Source organism: Galeopterus variegatus, unplaced genomic scaffold (assembly GCF_000696425.1).
Source record: "Galeopterus variegatus unplaced genomic scaffold, G_variegatus-3.0.2 Scaffold2476, whole genome shotgun sequence".
In the NCBI taxonomy this organism is placed as follows: Eukaryota; Metazoa; Chordata; class Mammalia; order Dermoptera; family Cynocephalidae; genus Galeopterus; species Galeopterus variegatus.
In genome coordinates, this window is record NW_007728587.1 from 123462 (window position 1) to 144015 (window position 20554).

General features: G+C 46.9%; 1 protein-coding gene and 1 long non-coding RNA gene across 2 annotated transcripts in view; one reads left to right on the top strand and one right to left on the bottom strand.

Annotated features, from left to right (window-relative positions):
* Positions 1-20554, bottom strand: part of GLDN (gliomedin) — a 59792-nt gene that overhangs the window by 20149 nt on the left and 19089 nt on the right. Inside the window, exons 2-4 of the mRNA XM_008581854.1 lie at positions 11234-11285; positions 4008-4025; positions 3586-3693 (exon numbers count right to left, since the gene is read on the bottom strand). Of these exons, the coding sequence (XP_008580076.1) occupies positions 3586-3693; positions 4008-4025; positions 11234-11285 (178 nt within the window). The remainder of the gene's footprint in view (positions 1-3585; positions 3694-4007; positions 4026-11233; positions 11286-20554) is intronic.
* On the top strand, positions 5161-13315 carry LOC103597964. Its single transcript, XR_551162.1, has 3 exons — positions 5161-5213; positions 5890-6056; positions 13054-13315. It is a non-coding gene; the product is annotated as an uncharacterized LOC103597964 (long non-coding RNA).

Here is a 20554-nt window from a genome sequence, read left to right on the forward strand (position 1 = left end):
GACCTTACCTCCCCACCCCCCTCTCTACTGCTGTATCTTATAGCACCCAGTTCTCCCTTCAAACATGCACCTCACATTGTGGTTGCAGATGTGTGCGATGGCTACGATTAACGTCAGCCTCCCCATAAAGATGGAAAGCTCCAGAACAGGAACCGCATGTTTTGTTTCCCACTGGCACTTGGAACCTACTCAGTAAATATTTGTTGACGAATGTCCCCACCCTCTCCAACATACTCCTCCCGCTGCTCAGTCCCTCCTCAGCCTCCTTTGCTGGCTCATCCCTTCTATTTGGTCACTAGACGTTAGCGCTTCTCAGGGCCTGACCCCAGCCCCTCCTCTCCTGTCATCTCCCTCCCCAAGTGGCCACACCCCCCCCACGTGCCCACTGGCCTCCATGACTCCCTAAGTACACCTCCAGCCCCGGCTCTCCCCCAACTGCAGACCTGTATCTCCAAGGCCCCGACACCTCCCCGCGGATGTCTCAAGGCATCTCAAACTCAGCACATCCCATGCTGAGCCCACAATTGTCTCCCTAAACCTGAGTCGAGTGCAGGGCTCCCCACCTCAGGGAGCAGTGGCTCCCCCATCCATCCAGTCAGGCAGGACAGAAACCTTAGTGTCAGTCTTGGTGCCTCCCGCCCCCACACACCTTATATCCCCCCGCATGGGGTACTTGTGATTTCACCCCCAAATACCACTTAACTGCATCAGTCTTCGCACCCCGCACCCGCCATGCCCTCCGCCTGCACCGTCTCCCCGACTCCACTCTTGCCCACGTGTGCTGGCTCTGATGTGTTCTCCACAACAGCCACAGCCGTGCTCAGCCTCATCTGATCGAGTCGCTCCTACCTGAAGTCCCTCAGAGGCTTCTCATTGCTCTCAGAATAAAGCCAGTTCCCCTCTGTGGCCCTGCCAGCTGGTCCTTCCTCCCTCTTCCTGCAAGTGCTGGGTGGGAAGGGAATCCATCCTAGGTCTCGGGATGGATACAGGAGAGAAGCACAGCCTTGGGGCCTTCAGCAGGGTGACTGAGGACAGTGTGGCCCTTTCGCTGGAGTCTGAGCTGGCCCAGGGCTAAGCAATGCTTTCAATGACCTCTTTCCATAGAGCCAGGCTCTTCAAATAACCTTTGTCTTTATACATCTAGAATATGGGTCTGTCTCCCACTTCCCCTGCTGGGGCCCTCGGTGACTCAACTTCTGTCCTCAGTGTTAGTGGGGGCTTCTCGGTCTAGTGTTGCTGACCCCAGGAGGCCTCTTCATTTGGAGACTGACCCAGAGGATGGTCTGCATCTTGCTGCAGTTCCCATGGGATCTCTCAGAAACCAAGGATTGGGGTCCACCTCCACTGATAAACAGAATCCAACACTTTGTCACTCTTCTGCTGCTGTCCCCTGCCCCAAGCCTCTGCCCTCCCCTCATGCAGCGTTCCTCAGCATAGCTGACAGGGCCATCCTGTCACCAAGATGTCAGGGCAGGGCTTTGCTCCGCTTCAAATGCTCCCCTTCTTCCTCTGAGTACAAACCACAGTTCTTAACATACCCAGGGCCGACCTGATTTGGCCTCGTTAACTCTCTGGTCTCAACTGGACTATGTTAACCTCTCGCCCTCTCTGTCAGCCGTCTGGCTGCTTGCTGTTCCTCAGCTCTGCAGGAGCATTGAACTTACAAGCTCTGCCTAGAGCCTCCCCAGATAGCCCAGGATTCCCTCTCTCACTTCCTCCAGGGATTTGCCCAAAGGCCCCTTCTTGGGGACATCCTACCTGGCCTCCCAATCCGAAATCACCCCCTCCCCACACCTCCTATCCCCTCTCTCGGCTCTGTTTTTTCTCTTTAGCACTTATCACCATGTAACAGACCATATATTCTACATATTGATCTCATTTATGATCATCTCTCCCAAATAGAACATAAGCCTCATGAAGGCAGGGGCTTTGTTGGCTTTCTTGTTTCCGATCTGCCATGCCTAGAACAGTGCCTGCTGCATGAATCTGTGCTCCACAATGAAGGAACATTGCTCTTCTGCCTTCCCTGGGTGTGGGCTGCATGCTGAGCCTGTCTGCTCAAGATCAGGGATCTGCCGCAGGCCTTGCCAAGACCACTCCTTTCCCACCTGCCCCAAACCCATTTCTAGCATGGGGCCCCCCAAAGTCTGCCCTCATGCTGAATCCTCAGGACTTGATCACATTTTTGGAGTCTTCCCAGGATAAACCAATGTCTGCACACTGACAGTCATGATTATTCTTCTCCAATCCTCATTTATAATTATTATTCTATGTGTAATGATTCATCACTGCTCTGTGATTCCAGTTGTAATTGCTGGCCTTCTGAGGACTGGGCCAGCTTGGACTGTGTGCCCATTTTCACAGGGGCTGCCCCCAGACACGTGAGCAGGCAGGCCTTGCCAAGTGGCAGAGGTGCTCAGCAGTTCTCTTCCTCTCCACTGGCTCTCACTTCAACCGCTTATGGGAATAAGAGCAGAGGTACTAAAAGAGGTAATGATGCTGTCTGGAAGAATTTTCTAGTATTTCTTCTAGTCTAGGGCCTGTCCAGGTGAGTTTGGGTAGCAGAACGAGGAGACTGAATATAAGAGGGTGTAGTGGAGTCTCCAGCTACAAGCAACCTCTCCCTGCCCCTCAGCAGTGGCCTTGACTGATGGCCAGGAGTCAGGCCTTCCTAGAGGCCTCCTGTGTAGTCTTTTGCCCATGCACTTGAGCCCCCACCATGCCATGTGCCCACTTCCTTCATGTGAATCTGCCCTGTCCTGCTCCATGAAGTCCCCAGGACTGGGGCTCAGAGCCCTTCAGAAGCTGCCATACCTGTCCCCCAGCCTACTGCTAAGCTCTGCACCAGCCCCCGCTTCTCACTGCTCCTGAGACACATCTGACACCTTGGTGCTTCTGGGCCTTTGCTAGTTGGTGGCAATGCCCTCACTCACAACATGGCAGAGGAAGTCCCTCTGAGACACCAGCCACAACTTTGTAATCACCCTGTGACCTCCAAAGAGGGGGCCCTCTGACCTGAGACGAGCCTCAGGGAGGCCCAGGTGCTGCCTTTCCTCTTGCGAGGAAAATCCTCTCCAGGGGCCAACATCAGTTCTTTAATTTTCGACCACACATGGATTTACCCTCTGACCTGAGACGAGCCTCAGGGAGGCCCAGGTGCTGCCTTTCCTCTAGCGAGGAAAATCCTCTCCAGGGGCCAACATCAGTTCTTTAATTTTCGACCACACATGGATTTGCTTTGCAGGAGGAGGCAATAGAGGGCAAGGCAGGGGCTGAACCTCAAAAGAACGTGGAGCACTGGCACCTGTGGCTGTCATGCAGCCCATGAGCACCCCTCCCTTTCCACCTTTCTGGCTGCATCAGAGCCAGCAGAAGGGTGGAATCAGTTGGAAATAAACATTTGTCAGAGTTGGACCAAAAAGAATGCTCTTGGCATTCCAGAATGTATAGCTTGCAGGTGAGAGTTAAACCAGTTCTTCATGCAGAGATCAAACACCTTAGCCCGAAGCATGCAGCTTTAGCCCATCCCCAGTGCAATCACAGAGACAAGCAACAAGGAAATTAATGAGAAGAGTTGCCAAATACCCATTTTTCCTTTTCTTCCATTTGCTCCTTTTTCGCCTTTTGGGCCCTGGAGACCAGGCTGTCCATCTGATCCATTGTGTCCTGGTTGCCCACCGACTCCTGGAGGTCCTGCATCAAAACATGGAAAAATCTTAAAATCTTTAAAAATCTTCACTGAAGTTAATGTGATTTCCTTTAGCCAGTGAAACTGAGCAGGATTTCCCACATCCTCTCCTGCTCCTTCCCTTCCTTCTCCATCTGAAGCAGTGACAGGTGGGGGGATGGTGATGGCAGGTTCTCAAGTGAGAGGGGCGGGAAGGAGGGGTTCATAGCCAGGGCTGCCTCCAGGCTCCTCCCCTCCCCAATCTGTCCCTTCTGAGGGATCCTGGGGATCAAGCCACTCATAGCCTCCCCTTAAACTAGAAAAGTCCATGGTCTCTTACCTGGTGGGCCAGGTGGTCCTACAACAGAAAAAGAAATTCAGATGATAAACCACACAGATGGAAGAAAGCAAAACCAGCACCATGCCCAAAAAACAGAGCGCTCCCTCCCCACCTCAAATCATCTACTGACCCTAAGGAACCAATTCACATCTTTTATTTAGAACTCATTATATGTGGCCAAAATATCCTTAAAAATAATTCCACAAAGATCCACTTGCCAATCAAAACACTTAAGATTCAAGGGACCAAGAATAATTCCAGAGCTGGCTTCACTATGAATTCATGAATTAGTCATCTCTCAAGCAGTCAACCTAATTAACTAGGGGTCAGTGACAGAAAGGGGGGGCCCTAGTGCGGCCCTGGTGTAGGCTAGGTGCAGCAGATGAAGGTGCTGTTATCGCAGGCTGGGACCTGGCTGTCACGAGGGAAGTCCTCAGTGCTCGCATGCAGCCAGCTCGTCTCCTCTGGGCTGCCAAGGGGAGCTGAGAGCAGAAGCTGGCTCGCTGGGTCTGTTTTGTTGCCTGAAAGAGCCTGAGAAAAATTGAGGGCCCAGATTAGGTAACAAATATTTTCCTTAGCGTGTAATTACCCAAGGATCTAAAGAGTACAGATGAATCATTTACACATAGTCTAGCAAAATGGTCTTGCTTCCATAGACAGGAGTGTCTTATTGTCCACTATTCTATTTGAGCACTCAGACAAGCTAATGAGGTTGCCACATGAGAGTTGAGTTCCTTTTGTTTCTCTAAACCACATATAATGATTACCAGTATAGGAGTGGAAAGGCCTTTCCATAAATCCAAGCCTATGACTATTCAGAAAACAAGAATTTACTAAGCACTTACTATCTGCACCTACTTGACCAAGAAATCTTGGTCCCCATGTCTGTTGTGTTCACAGTCTATGCACAGAAGATGGACTCTTTGAAACCGCACTGCAATATGAGAGAGCTACAAAAACCAGCCACCCAAAGGGGTACTGGGGCAGTCTGGGCACAGCAGTCAGAAAAGGCTTCCCAAGAAGGTGAGCCTTGAGCTGTGGCACTGAAGAAATGGTAAGCCTTAGATGGCTGCAGATGAGGGCCAGACATTCCATGCAGGGGACCAGCAGGAACAAACTGCAATATGAGAGAGCTACAAAAACCAGCCACCCAAAGGGGTACTGGGGCAGTTTGGGCACAGCAGTCAGAAAAGGCTTCCCAAGAAGGTGAGCCTTGAGCTGTGGCACTGAAGAAATGATAAGCCTTAGATGGCTGCAGATGAGGGCCAGACATTCCATGCAGGGGACCAGCAGGAACAAAGGTACAGGATGGGAACTTGGAAGTCAGGGCAGGAGAAAGAGAGAGGATTGGCCAAGCTGGAGTGTGTAGGGATGAGGTTGAATAGGGTCTTGGGTGGGGTGGACTTGAATGCCAAGCCAAGAGGTATAGACCATATCTGCAAGGCAGTAGGGGCGATGGTAGATTCTTAATCAGGTGGATGACACTGTGAAATCAGTGAGGTTTGAGATCCTCTTTGAAGCTGGAAGTTGAATAGAACTAGGTGGAATGAGATGAAAGAGGCACAGAGATATAAAACGTGGCAGGGGCGGGGGAGGCGGAGGACGGGGAAGTGGAGAAAATACCTAGAAGAGCTCTGTAGTTTAAATCAGTAACAAGGTTTTCGATAAATGTGGGGGCTCTAGAGTCGTAGAGAAAGGTAGAAATTCAAGAGGTATTTCACAGAATGAGCAAGACTCCATGTCTGATTGGGTAGGGGGCAAAGGAGGACAACTGGAGGCCTGGGATACCGCCAGATAGACGAGGGGACTATTGGAAGAACAGGTGTTTGTCCTACTTTGGGCAAAAATGCCTTGGTGAAAATGGCATCATCACATTCTCTAGGGTCCCTACAGCCTGTGGCTACACAACTTTACCACCAGATGGCGCACACGTGTTGGAAAGGGGGTGATGTGACTGAATAGAGGTTGGGGGAAACCCATCGATCATCGTTCCTGACTACAGATGGAGCCAAATTCAGATGTACAGACCGGTGGAAGGACAATCTGACCGTAAGAAGCAAGAATTGATTGTATATAGCAGGCTTCAAGAGTTCCCAGGACAGTTCAATAAACATGTCCTTGCAGCGGGACTACTGGTGAGAACTCCTGCTGGAGCTGGATATTTAGGACCCATTAGCCATGGCCAAGGGCCTCACTATGGTGAAATGCTTAGATTAGGGTTTCCTGAAAGAGCTCTACTGACACCCTATGGCTACAGTCCTATCACAGAAATCCATAGAATTACCTGCAATGTTTGTTAAATGCAGATACCTGGGCCCGATCTGGAAATTGGAATGCAGTCTGGATTTAGAGTGCGGCCCAGGAACCTGTGTTTTTACCAAGCACCACAGGTGACTTGGCTGCAGATGGTCATGGGCCCCCAAAGTGATGTGAAAATTTTCTGGGAAAAGAATCAGTCACAAATAGCAGAGCCTTCTAGGGGTCCCTGACCCTAAATAGGTTCAGAGCTGCTATTCTCAAGGGAAGAGTAAAACGTTCAGGCCAGATTTCGGGATGGAAGGGCGGAGGGCCACACCCCAGCTTGAGGGAGGCAGGTGAGGGAAGAGGAAGCAGGAAAGAGAGAGAGTAGTCAGAAGACACGCGGGAGGGAATTCTGCAGGTAACAGGAGAAACCCAAAACTGCGTCAAATAATATCAAATGTCATGATGTGTGCTAACTGTGCATTTAAAAAAACGTCTTCCAGCATATTTCCTCACTTCCTGACCCGTCTCCCCTTGTTGAGTGCCAGACCCTCTACGAATCCACATTCACGCTAATACTGTATGTAGGGCTGGTGTCCTGGGCCTGCCACCGGTGCAGGTGCACAGGGCTCACCTCAGAAGGGGGCTCTGTGCTTGGGTTTAATGTCTCCCCTTGTTGAGTGCCAGACCCTCTACGAATCCACATTCACGCTAATACTGTATGTAGGGCTGGTGTCCTGGACCTGCCACCGGTGCAGGTGCACAGGGCTCACCTCAGAAGGGGGCTCTGTGCTTGGGTTTAATGCTCTGTGGCTGCCGTGTAGAAATTCTTAACAATTTTATCTTTGCATGTGTGTTTAGTAAGTGAAGTGCATGGGACAGTGGCGCATGCGATGGAGCCTTGGTTATCACACCCTCTGGTGAGGCAAGGCTTTATGTTCTCCAAACTCGGTGACATGGTCCTCTTCCTGGACCCACAGAAAGACTACACTTCCCAGCCCTTCTTGCAGATAGGGTGGGGCAGGTGAAAGATGGGGTCTGGCCAGGGGGATCCATCTTGGGGAAGTGAGACCCTTCCACGCCTGGCCTTTAAAAGCACCGAGTGCTGTCCTTTGGTCTCTGATCTTTGGGGGAGACGTTGGTGCCTGGTGTTGAGATGATGGAGCCACAGCACGGCAGCAGCCTGCATCCCTGAATCTCTAGGGGAAGCAGTACTGCCTTGGAGAGTCATCCACACTCCACTGGACTTTGTGGAGTGAGAAATAAGCCTTTGCTGTGTTAAGCAACAGATGTTTTAGTTCGTTACCCAAGCATGGCCTAACCTTTCCTGACAAATACACCCCTCTATCTTCATAATAATTTATAACATCTCCCCCTACCTTTTTTTCCCAGATAAGCTCTGGTGGGTTCCTACTACTAGCAAACAGAAGAATCTTAATTGAGACAGGACATACAGGCCCTGCAGTTATGGGGAATTAATAATAAAGAAGTATAAAGCTCACTCCCTATCCTCAAGAGTGGCACTGGTCGGTGGCTGACACTGCAGGCCTCTGGACAGCCTGACCGCCTGGCATCTCCTGCCATTCCAAATCAAAGGGAAGAAAATCACCTCCAGGAAGCTCTAATTTCCCCCAGTAGCCTCCTCTTTCCCCCTGGGATGGTGTCAAAACAGGTGTGGCCTGACCCAAGTCACCTGCATAGCACAGCAATGACCATAAAAGAAATGGCTACACATTTCCCAAAGCCTTGCTGATAGAAAAATCAAAGAAGCCAAACCAAACCAAACAGAAGAACTTCAGAAAGTGAGGCCTGATTCTGCTGCCTTAGAAAGCACTGAAGATTCTCTCCATAAACCTGATGCTGCCCAGCCCGGGGGTCTGTAGGCCTGAGTCTCGCTCACTCCACCTCCGAGCAGGGACTCCCTAGGGCCCAGGCTTCCTGGTGGCCACAGCTTCAGAGCCAGACAGGAGCTCTGGCCAAAGGGGTGGTGGTCCCCCCTTTCCCATGAGAGTCAGGAATGCTTGGCTTTCCTTCAGGGATGGCCTGAGAGGGACCAAGTTCTCACACTTGGAGGCTGAATCCACCAACACTAAAACAACCAGCTAGTTTGGTCAGTGCATACAACTGAGTGAAAACATGATCAGTTGCACCAGCTGTTGCTGAGTACAGCCCATGCATTCGTTTACCAAGACGGCACTGGCTGCAGCTTTGAGGCCTAACTTCTCACCTGTGTGCACTGGTATACCCTCTGCAGCCACCCTTGTCACCAGGTATTGGGCCAGTCCCCCTAAGGCACCTGACTTGGAAAGGTATTTTTCCTCACGTCCCCATTAAACCACAGCTTCAGTGCAACCTTATTTACAGGGTGCATTTCAACTTTATATGACCGTGGTAATAATAAAAAATTAGAGTAGGGATGGCAGATAGGTTTTGCTTCAAGTGACAGCTACAATCAATTAGTAGTGGTTTTCTAGAACACCAAAAAAGAATGACATGAGGCCATGCTCAGCAGGAACTGAGACCCGCTACTGATGTTTGCCTGGGTATATGATAAGGGAGTAGGGAGAAGTGCTATCACTGGGTTAGGGTCACTTGGCTGCAAGGAGAATGGGCACTGTAGATTTGAAGTGCCTCTGCCCCAAAAAGCAGCTCAGCAACGTGATGGTTTACACATTTTCCAACAAGTCCATACGTAGAGGCCACTGTAAGTGAAGAATAGCCCTTCTTCAAGATACCTGCTCCTCCAGAAGATATGCTTCTGGGTCCCCAAGGAAATCTGGCCTCAGGAATAAAATGTATCCAGAGAAGCATATGTTGTTTGACAAACTCCGCACTAACAAAAACACCTAACTACTCTAACGAGGGAATTACCCTCACTATTCACCTGAGATGTCAAAGGCTGCACACAACTATGTAGCATCTGTCCTGCTCTCCATAGCAACCACAGCTAAGCCAAGGAAAAGAAGCAGGAAGAGAATTTCATAGTCACAGCTTGACTAGCCTGAAGGTATAAGTGCCTGCCTCTTCAAAGATGAATCTAGCATACAGCCAGGTCCTGTTCTCAGGTTCCAAGCCCAGGCTCTGCCCTGGTGAACCCTCCTACCCGGCATCCTCTTAGGGCTCTGGACCAAGGCTCTCTGCCTACCCCTTGAAGTTGCCCAGTTCAGTCCTATGTCCTGCCACTCACCCTTCTGCCCCCAGTCCAGGCAGTGTGGTCTATCCCAAGGCTCCTCCCTGCTTTACAACTTCTACTTTTCACACCTAAGTTTTAATGGAAGAGCTCTCTGTGCAGAAGGAGGCCCAATTTCAAGCTGGCATGAAAGGAGAAAGTGCTGGCTTTTGAAAAGCATTTTGAGGTGCCAAAGAATAACCTAATCATCCCATTTCCAGTGCAGATGCGGTCGCCCGCTCCCCGTCAATCTCCCCTGAGTGGTTTCAATAGCTCTGTCCTGCGCATTCACCGCACAGTCTGGCTCTCAGGTCCATCACTGTACAAATCAAAAAGGAAGAGGCTTTTCCTAAGCGCTTCAACAAGGCTTTTGTGCCTGTGATTCCATCCATCTGAGCATTTCTCCAGCACTCATTACTGTTATATGTGGGAACTCTGAAAAGGGACTTCCAGAGATGGAAGAAAGATGCTTAAGCCACAAGAGTTATAGAATAAAGGACCAAGCTGATCTGAAGATGTTTAATTTTCTGTGAGGGCCAAAATGTGACTTGAGTAATTCAAGTAGCATTTCCCAAGAAGCCACAGAATTACAGTTTTTCTCTCGGAGGCCAAAGCAAGTGAAAGAGAATCAGACTTGGCTTTGGGGTTCATGAGGGAAGATTCTTTCTTACCAGCTCACCACCTCCATTCACTCACTCACATATACCACAGGTTTCTGGGTCCAGCAAACTTACATTGTGCTCCTAATGCACAGCAGATAATGAGAAGGACTGGGGAGAGAATACTGCAGGAAAGGGCGAGGTTTCTTACCACCCAGTACCTACTGTGCAGGGTTTCTCAGCCCTGTGATGTGCTAGGCCACTGACTGACAAAAGCTCCACATGGCTTCAAACTCTTGGGGTTATCTTCTAAAGCACAAGGGGCCGTGCTTTTCCTCCGTAATATACTGTTCTCATGAAAAATAATTCCCCCCTCCCCCATGTCCTCAGAATGCTAGGGCCCTTTGGCGAGGCAGGAAATGCAGTGTCTGAAATCAGCCTTGGCCAGAGCCTTCCACAGCTTGGGGAACAACGATGGGGTTACTGCTCTGGGGTCTGTGTCCTCCCTTGTGCTCACTTTCTGAAGGCAGGAGGCAGATGGCCCTCCCCCCAGGCGAGGCTCAGAACTCTGTCACACATGGGCACAGGTAAAATTCCTGCCATAAGGCTTGCTGGGCCTCCTGCTTAGTTTCTTTCCTCCTTTCTGTGTCTTGATCCATTGAGTGGAGGGGAACTGGGTGAGACCAGCCTCCATCCCACCGGCACATGGTAAGCACCATGTGGAAAGAAGCAGGAACAGAAATTCTTTCCTTCTTCATGAAATACTTTCCTTCTTCATGAAAAGTATTTTCTTGACTACTTAGCAATCTGCTTCCAGAGCTTCCTGTTCATGCTATATGCATGAGGTAGGGAAAAAATTACTTCTGAAAACTCTACTTCTCTAGTCAAAGAACTCTACCTCTTAGCAAGGTCTTTTCCCTTCTTTCTTTTCCCTTTTTAAAACTAATGGGAATAAGGAAAACATCTATGGCTCTGGTTCAAGATCCCACCCATTTCTAATTACCTAAGTCCTAGTTATTTTCCATGGCTATATTTCTATGGGAATACCTAAAACATTTTTCATAATTATATTGCAGTTGGTTTCAGTCCATTAAAAACATCCGGTGAAAGTAAACCAACGTGTATTTTAATAACATAAAGTACTCCGAGGGGTGCGTTCTGCCACCGGCCTTTGGCTAGTTCATGTGTTCACTGTGGAGCAGCTCTTGGTGGCCTACCTGTCAGGCAGATGCCCTTGGTGCTGTTGCACAGGTCCACCATCACCCGGACCTGCAGGGGAGAGAGGGGCGTGAACAGCAGACCGGACGCAGCGGGCCCTGAACTTGCCCTCTATTCAGACCAGCGGAAAGCAATCAGAAAAATTCACCAAGTAACTTCAGAAGAATATGCAGAAGTCCCAAGAAAATAGTTAACACTGAAAAGAAATCCTTAAACGATCTAAGGATATTTGGTATCAGCAGCTCATCCAACAACATCATCAACAGAACTTCCTTGATTTCTATCTGTTGGAGTGAGCAGGACTGAAGCCATGTTGGGACCTAAAACCACCTGGGCTGCAGAGGGCAGATTTTCAAAAGGACAGTTTTTTTTTCTCTCCACTCTTTCTTCCCATCCCCAACTTTCTTATCTTGCTTGCTAGATAAGAAGGAAAACAAGGCTGAGAAGTTTATCAGTACTTTGCAAAGCTAACAGTTCTTTTCTTGAGACTCATAGAGTTTTGAGAAGTGATCAAGGCCAAATGACTGGAAGCTGACCTTGGGCACCAGCTAAATCGACCAGAGCTCTGCGAAGCAAAACTATGCAAAAGACTTTGCAGAAAAGATGATTCTACTCCAGAGCAAATCAAATTCTTGCAGGGTCCTGAGATAACAGCGAAGATGAGAACAGAAACCAGAAGAAGCCTTGGCAAGACCTTGTACCTGACTCGTGGATGCGGACTCCTCGTAGCTCACTCAGCTTGAACCTGCAGAATTGCACGTACTACCCAGACCCTGAGATCAAGATGGGAGCAGAAACCAGACAGAGTCTTGACGAGACCTCGCACCTGAGACTTTGCATGAAGCCCTCGCTGCTCATGGGACTCTCCCTCCTGCTTTTCATTTTCCCACGTTCCATTCCCTCATCCCCCCTTTAAAACCCTCCCAGTAAATCTAAGCCATTGAGATGGGATAGCTTACCACCTCCTTCAGCTGAAACACCTGCTTTTCTAACATGAACCATTTGACTTCTGAGGTTTTTTTTTTTTTTCTCAAGGGCACAGACAGCCAGACCTGAGTTCGGTAACACATTGAATTCTGATAAGATAAATGATGGTGAGGTAATTGCCAAATTTAATTTTCACCGTAGTAATGAGCTCCCCCGCCCTCAGCCTCTAAAGGCTTCTGTTCATGTGAAAAAGTGGTGCACACACAAACACTTCTATGTTTCTCTCTTGCTGCTTTTAAGATACACTCTTTGTCTTTGGCTTTAGAGAATATTTCTTTATAATACCTGCGGGCCTGAATAAAGTGTGTGGGTGAGCCTAGTGGTCAGGAGCTAGCACTTGCTCACTGGGTGAGCAGCAGTGAGGTACCTAACCTCTAGACATGTTGGTTTCCTTCCCTGGAAATGTGAGTAATACAAGCACATGCCAACTCAGGACCTGGCACATAGAAACCGCCCCTAGATGGTAGTGACTCTCATGCCATGTGGACACTACCCACTCACCACTGGATGACCCCCCTGTGGTGGGGGTTGCTGCAGCGAAGGGTTAGTTAGACTAATCTTGAAACTGAGCCTGCATAGGGATTTCTCTTAGAAGTTTTCTTTTTCCTTCCTTTGCCCATTTACTTAGTTTCCATATGCCTAAATGTAATGAACCAGAGCTGAGTCTCCCTCCTCTTCTCCTGCTTTCCTGATCAATCTTTTTGAACAAAGGCATTCCAAAGAAGCGCCAAGCTGATGTAGATTGTGTTAGGCATGTACATTAGTCAAGAGTCTGAGTCAGGTACTTTAAAGATCCAGTGATGGCTAAGGTCATTGTCTTTAAATTTTCCAGCTTCAAGATAACAACAGGGACTTGAGGCTCACCAGAACACTGGCTGCACACCACGTGACATCAAGGAACTTTGTTCATGGAATCCTGACCTCTGACTCAAGTCACCAGCAAGTCCCATGATCCCCTTCTCCCCTACAACCTTCCTGCATGCCCCTGCGTTCCTTTTCTTCCTTGAAAAGTTAGTCTGAGATGTGGGCTGACATTGTTACTCTGCTCATCTGTTGTTCTCCTGGCTGTAAATAAATTCCTTCTTCTGGCACTATTTTTGTCTCTCTGATTGGCTCTTGGAGTGATGAGCAACCAAATTCAATTAGATCTCTTTGGCTTGGTGTAGGGCAAATCCTGGACATAGCCCTATACCCCCGTCCCATGCATACCAGAGTTCCCTCTCTCCCCTGGGAAACAACCCCTGACCAAGGTCGTTACCCAAGGAAAGGCATGCCCCCTTTAAGACAAACAGAAGACTGGAGGAAGCCGGGACCCTAAGTAAATGAATTAGCACGCTGGTGCTAGAACACTGATGCCAGGGAGTAGTGAGTAGATTAACGTCTACTCAGCCAGATCTCCGCACTCTGAGTTATGTGATCTGGGTGAAGAAGTTCTGCACATAAGCTTGCAAATGATTTATACCCCTACTTTGATCTGTTCACTATATAACTGCTGTATACCCCCGGTAGTGTGGATATCTAGCTGGCTGGCCACTGTCAGCGACTCTCGTAAGTCTAATAAACCGATGTCTCTACATATTGTAACACTGGGTGAGTTCTCTGGAATAGGCAAACACTATATGAGTGCCCTCTCAGATGTGGGGCTCCCACGATACACTTGGTTACAATATCCCCCACACCTACTGTGCACCCCGAAGGAACCCAGAAAATTTCATTACAAAATATATCACGCTGGTACAGTGGTTATGACACCAATCCATGTTATTGGTCTCAGTGTTATAGAAAGAAGTAATGAACCCAGCAGCGTGTCAAGCAAACAACACTTTATTAAAAGAAGGAAAGCTTATGCGTACAGGAGGAAGCAGTGGAGAAGATGTCTCCCCAAGAGAAGTTGGGAAAGGGCTTCAAAGGCAAGCAGTTCCTCAATCGATGTCAGCATCTTGCTTCGTGATTTCTGGTATTTTTACAGTGTCACTGGTTGCAAGGGAGGTCAGATCCAGGAATCTTGTGTGTAACTCCTAAAGGGGTCTTAACATTAATCTGTAACTCAATCTCTACAACTACAGGAAAAGAAAGGATGAGCACATAATGATATGGTTTAAACAAAAGTAGCAGTTACACTTTAACAAGCTTGGGGATGGGTATTTTGTAGTTCAGCAAATACCATTTTTTCCTTATCTTAGTTTTTGTAAGAATAACTAGTTTCATCTTTTTTTTTTTTTTTTTCTGGGCTAAGGGGTAATCATGAGCTCTGCAGACCTCATGACTAATGAGTGGAAAAGTGCAGCTACCTTGCAACAAAATGTCTCCTGTAGGGAAAATGGAGTCGGTGTGGTTCACAGGCCCGCTCCTATCATGTCTTGATTATTTTAAATTAAAGGCCCTTGAAGGTCACCAGATGCTGGAAGAGGCTTAACTCTGATATTTCTCTTATTTACCTTAAGAACAGTCCTGCTGAGAGAATACAATGGCTTTACAATTCCCTCCCTGGAATTTGATTATATCAGGAGAACTTCACAAGATAATATCAAATTCCAAAGAGAATCAATTGCAAATTAATCCCTGTCCCTGGGTTCATTTAATCTCCCTACTGAAACATTTTACTACCCCCTCCAAAGAATTGCCTACATTCTCCTTCCCTACATTCGCCTTCTTGCCTCCCCTACGAAGATGTGTATACAGTCCTCTGGATCTCACTGGGATTTTGCATAATCACTCTCCTATGATTTTCCCCTGTTCACATTAAATAAAATTTGTTATCCTTTTCCTCCTATTAATCAGTCTTATTAAAACTTATTATCAGTTGATTCTTCAGCAACCTTCAGAGGCCAGAAGGTAAGTTTATCCCAAGGCCCCTACAACTCCTTTCCATTCTCTGTGCTGCTCCCAATGAGCTTCACAAAAACCAGATCTGATCATGTTAAATCCATAGGCTGATACTGGAAGATCCCTAAGATAAATGAAAACATGCCAAGTACAGAGAAGCACTTATAACATGCTTCTTCTGTTAGTGTGAAACAGTGGTACACACACACAGATGCTTCTACGTGTTTCTCTCTTGCTGCTTTTAAAATACGCTGTCTCTGGCTTTCTAGAATATATCTGAACAGATCTAAAAAACCTCAAGTGAAGGGGAGTCAGGATGGAAGGGAGCTGTACAAGCATAATAGGCCCTTTGCCTCATTCAAAATTTTCACTGAGTACTATTTCAATTAAACTATTTTTTTTTAAAAAGAATGTGTTTTGATTTGAGAGGGAAAATGATTTTTGTCTTCTATCTAGGTTTATTCCATTTGCTAGGAGATCCAGAGAAAAACTCCTACTGTATTTACTTCTTATCCAGTATGCAAACAGGTATTGACTGTTTTAGGAACTTATTGTGAAATATATCATAGATATCACAAATGCTATATAAAATGTGCTCAAACCACTTAAAAGTGAATAATATAATAAACATGTATACACCACCCTAGCTTAAGAACTGGAAACTTACCAATGCCTTGGAATCATACTGGGTATCCTTCCCCATCCCCAACAACTCTGAGCTGCAGTATACTGAGCAATGTTATACTCCCTTTTATACATATAAGGAAACACAGGCTTAGAGAGATGACTCATTTACTCAAAGTCACACAGTGGTGTGCTAGTGAAAGAGCTAGTGGGAACAGCTGGGCTCAGTGCCTGGTTTCCTGATTCCAGGTCCACTGCACTTTCTATTATGGCTCTGATGATTATCTTAATGTAATCAGACAGAAGAAATTTTGATTCACTATTTTTAGTCATTTTCCTAAATGAATGTAATCAGCTGCACTAGGGACAAAATTTATTGTCTTTAAAAATGTATAATTGCCTATTGAGAGGACGACAAAAGACTTCACAATGGCTTCATTTGTTGCCTAGGGGATCACAGAAGAAGGGCTGGTTTGAAACAACAGAAGCGTCAATAGGGAAAATTAGCTTTTCTCTTTCATACCCATCTCTGGTCTGGGGTGCGAGTAATTTCTGTAAAAGCTATGAAGGAGTTTTCATTTCCTAACATTTTGTTTATATGCTGAATGTCAATTTAGATATTTACCAGTAAATTACATTAATCTTCACTTCAGGAATATTCCTTTAACGAACTTGAGCTATATGATTGTATTGAGGTAAAACATATGATACGAAAAGGTGTGGCCACAAAGTCAGAAACTTTTTTTTCAAAAAAATTTTTTGACCGGTAAGAGGATCGCAACCCTCGTTATGGTGTGGTCAGCACCACGTTCAGCCAGTGAGCGCACCAGCCATCCCTATATAGGATCCGAACCTGTGGCCTTGGCGCTACCAGCGCCGCACTCTCCTGAGTGAGCCACGGGGCCAGCCCTTTTCTGATCTTAATGATGAAGAATTTGGATGAAAATAAGCAAATTCAAACTTGAAAGTCACAAAATCTAGATTATCAAATTTAGGAGTTGCATTTGGCATAGAGGGCTTCTTAAATCTTGATTTAGGATTTGAGAACGTTGAAGCTGGAAGAGGCTTTAGAGGTCATTGTCATGTGTATGATCTGCCCATGACGTGGCCCTGTCCCCTCTCAGAAGCCATCTCCTGCCCCTCCCCTTATCGCACTGGCCGCCATCATGGGTCCTTGCTGTGCCCCTGCATCTTTACCTGGTTGGCTCCACTGAGGCCTCACGTCAGGCTTTCGCTGACTCCCAGCTGAAAAGAGACCAAGCAGCCACTCCCCATGACCTCGCCTGGCTTTTGTCTTTTTAGCACCTATCATTATCCAATATCATCTTCCTTCTGTATGTATTTATTTATTACCTGCCCCCACTCCCCAAAGAATGGGAGCATTCGGAGAGCAGGAGAACTTACTCTGTTTTGTCTGTATCCCGTGTGTCTAGACCAGTGCCTGGTTGCAAGTCTAGAACTTCTCCATTGGGAGAAACAGTTCAAGTGGGAAAGCATATCAACGGTCTCCCAGGGACAACTGCCTTGAGAGGAGGTGACAATTAATTATGAATTGGTTTATGATACAGAATCTGATGTGTTGGGAAGCAGGAGGGTGAGACACAGGAAAAGGTCTCTCCTGACTTAGCCAAGCACAGAGAACGTGCTTTGTAGAAATGATGGCTATCACCCTGAGTGAGAAATGAAGAATGGTACCCCTCAGAGCTAAGGCTTAGCACATCCTTGACCACAAGCATCGCTGAGGAGGTGAAATCATCTCCCCAGAAGAAATACTGTGGCCCATCGGATTCACCTCCTGATGAATTGAGAAGATCAATGCAGCAATGGACGGGGACACATCATGTTGCATGGGGACTTGCTTTCAGCATTGACAACACATGGTAGTGACTGAAGAAAAGACAGCCAGCAGGGGTCCTGCTAGTGAGCCCGACCAGACCTCCTTTCTCTAAAGTTTTCTCTCAGGCAAGAGAACTGGTCTTACTGGATTATTAGAACTCATGGGGATCTTGGGAAAGGAAGGAGAAAAATTGCAAACTCCTTGCTCCCCTACTATCAGATGGCTTGAGCTGGCTTTAATTCAATCTAAATAGAGTGGCACATAATTCAGCAGTATCTACTAGAAACAAAATGCTACAAATTAGGAATCTCCCTTGCAGGAAGAGTATACCCAGATATCTGGACAAGAATGCTCATTGAAGCATTGTGTGGTGAAAATATGCAAACAAGCTAAATGTTCATCAACAAGGGACTTGTTAAACAGATTAAAAAGGATGAGGTAGATTTATACATGTGAAAGGGACCCTAGCCAGAAAAACAGCCATCTTTGGGGTTACTAAGACCAAGCAGACAGTTTCAGTCAGCCATTAACTTGGGAACTGATAATTACAATTCCTTGAGGTTAGCAGAGGAATTGAGAGATTGACCATATGGCTGAGATTGCCTGGAGATGAAATCACCCCCTTAAGTTGATTTACCTCAGAGACTGTGCACCTACAATTAAGGACTAAAACTAAGTTTCTTACCTCTCTAATCAGCTGCAAACGAGGAGATATAAGAGAGAGGCAAGACAACCTAGCTGACTGTAAACTCGCCCTCTTAATGAAAACTACGACCATGTTAATTAGAAATCCAAGTCCGGTATTTTTATGGTGTTTGACTGAGGTTACTATCCTGAGCTCTCCCTATAGGTAAGAACTCCAAGCCCTAAGGGAACATCAGGGACTTGAAGCTGACCACAGACTCTGTGATGCTGAAGTTCCCAATCCATCAAAGACCCTTACCTCATCTTCCCGCCTCTTCCCCTTTATAAACCCCAGAACAGGCATCAGAAGGCGGGATGATTTTGGCCTGGTCATCCCCCAGATGCCGGTTATTTGAATAAACCTTCCAATCCTTGCACCAACTTCTGGACTTTTGAGTCATTTGTTTAATGCGAGAGGGCAAGCCGAGACTGGCCTGCCAGTAACATATGTACTATTTGGAAAGACAGCCTTGGCATGCTGCTAAGTGATAAAAGCAAAGTACAGCCTTTTTGGTTGAAAATGAATATCTAGATGTCTGTATAAACACATAGAAAAGTTGGAAGGGTCATGAATCCAACCATTAACTAAGAATCTCACCGCCCCCTTACTCCCACCCCCCAACTAAGACTAGGGGATTAAAAAGGGATTTTTTTTTCCATTTCTTAGTTTCTACAGTTTTAAAAGATATATTGGGATAATGAGCGATTTTTGCTTTGCTGTATTTTTAGTAATTCTGAAGTAATGCCCTCTTTTCTAAGAGCAGGACCGAGGCCACTTAAGATAGCCCCTCCATTGTGTGAAAGTTAGGCAGGAAAGTGGGGGTGGGATGGGAGGAGCTCCGCTAACTTCAAAATTAGCTCATGTGCTGTTGGCTTGCTTGCATTGTGTAATACCTCTTGGCGTGGTGATCGGGCGACCAAGTTGCTGTGCTTGTAGCTTTAAAAACCGAGAACAAAGATGGTTCAGGGCCGCACCTTGAATTGGCTGGTGCAGTCCGGCTGCTGGAAATAAAAATCTTTTTCTCTTTTTCTATACTGGTCTCCAAGGGTGTATTTTTCTCCCGACACCTATAACAATTCAGAGGTTTTTAGTAATTCAGGAGCGGGGGGGCATGTGAGTATTAAGCAAACCCAAATGATGGGTCTAATGACAAAACTTTCTCTGTGAACCTAGGCATCATGCCCTCAAAATCACCCCCATCACTTGAAATAACTTGGACAGACCTTTGTTGCTTGTAGACAAATGAACAGGATGAACTAGTACAGTTGTCTAGTCCAGTGATGTTCAAATTGTTCATTAGCCATAAGATTTTCTTTTTCTTAAATAAATTGCCAACCCCCAAAGTATAAAACAAATAAAAATGGAGCTGCTCTGGGTGAACTGGGGTGCGGTTGACCTTAGTTCCTTATCTGTAAAATGAGAAGGTTGGTTTAGATAGATGAGTTTCAAACTCTGCTCCCATGGGGGATTCGAGGTAGGAGCTGGGGAGGGACACTCAGAGGCCCTGGAGTGAGTAGAGGAAGGAGGAGAAAGCTGAGCCTGAGAACGAGTGGGGTAGCTGACTCAGGCTCACCCAGCTGGCCTCCAGAGCTGAGACTATTTTCCCCTCATCTACTTTTTCATACTGCTTAGCCTTTGCAAAAGAAATGGTCTCAATTCAACTTGAAAGGCAAACTTTTGCTTTAGTTGACTTTGCACATGAACAGGATATTAGGTTTTTGCTAATAAATGTGTAATTGAAAACGTGTCAATGTCTATGCAGAAGTGAAAGGTTTAATCAAAAGTGTGTCTTTCTCACCAAAATAAATAGAACAAAATGAAGAGAGCTGCCACTGCTCATCCGAACTCAAAACCTCACAGTGGTTGGTTGGCTGCCCTCTTGAACTCCCTTCCTCTCATCTGTTACTCCCAGGACTAATTCATGCAAAAGAGAGCAAATCTGCACAACCTCACCAGCTTGTTCTGGTTTGCATGCTGCTAAAACAATACGTCCTGTCCTGTTCTCTCTGAACTTGCCCAAGAACAAGGTCCAGTTTGCTAGCTGGAACACTATTTAAATTCGAAGTCACCTTCCAGATCTGACCTATTTTGTAACTTAAATTCCATCTCTCTTAGACAACTGAATACTCTTTATGGTTCTCCTTAATTATGCAAATTACTGGTATTATGTGCATGCAAATGATCCTGTTAGAAAAAGCTCCAGGGAGCTGATAATCAGCCTGCAGTTGACTGAGATTCCTTGGACTGGAGAGACTGGGCTGGGAAGGTGATAGCCCAGCTACTTGTCCCTGGAGGGTTAGACCATAGACGCTTCAGAAATCTCTCATGGGGGTGGGAGGCTGGGGTCAGACACCCTGGACT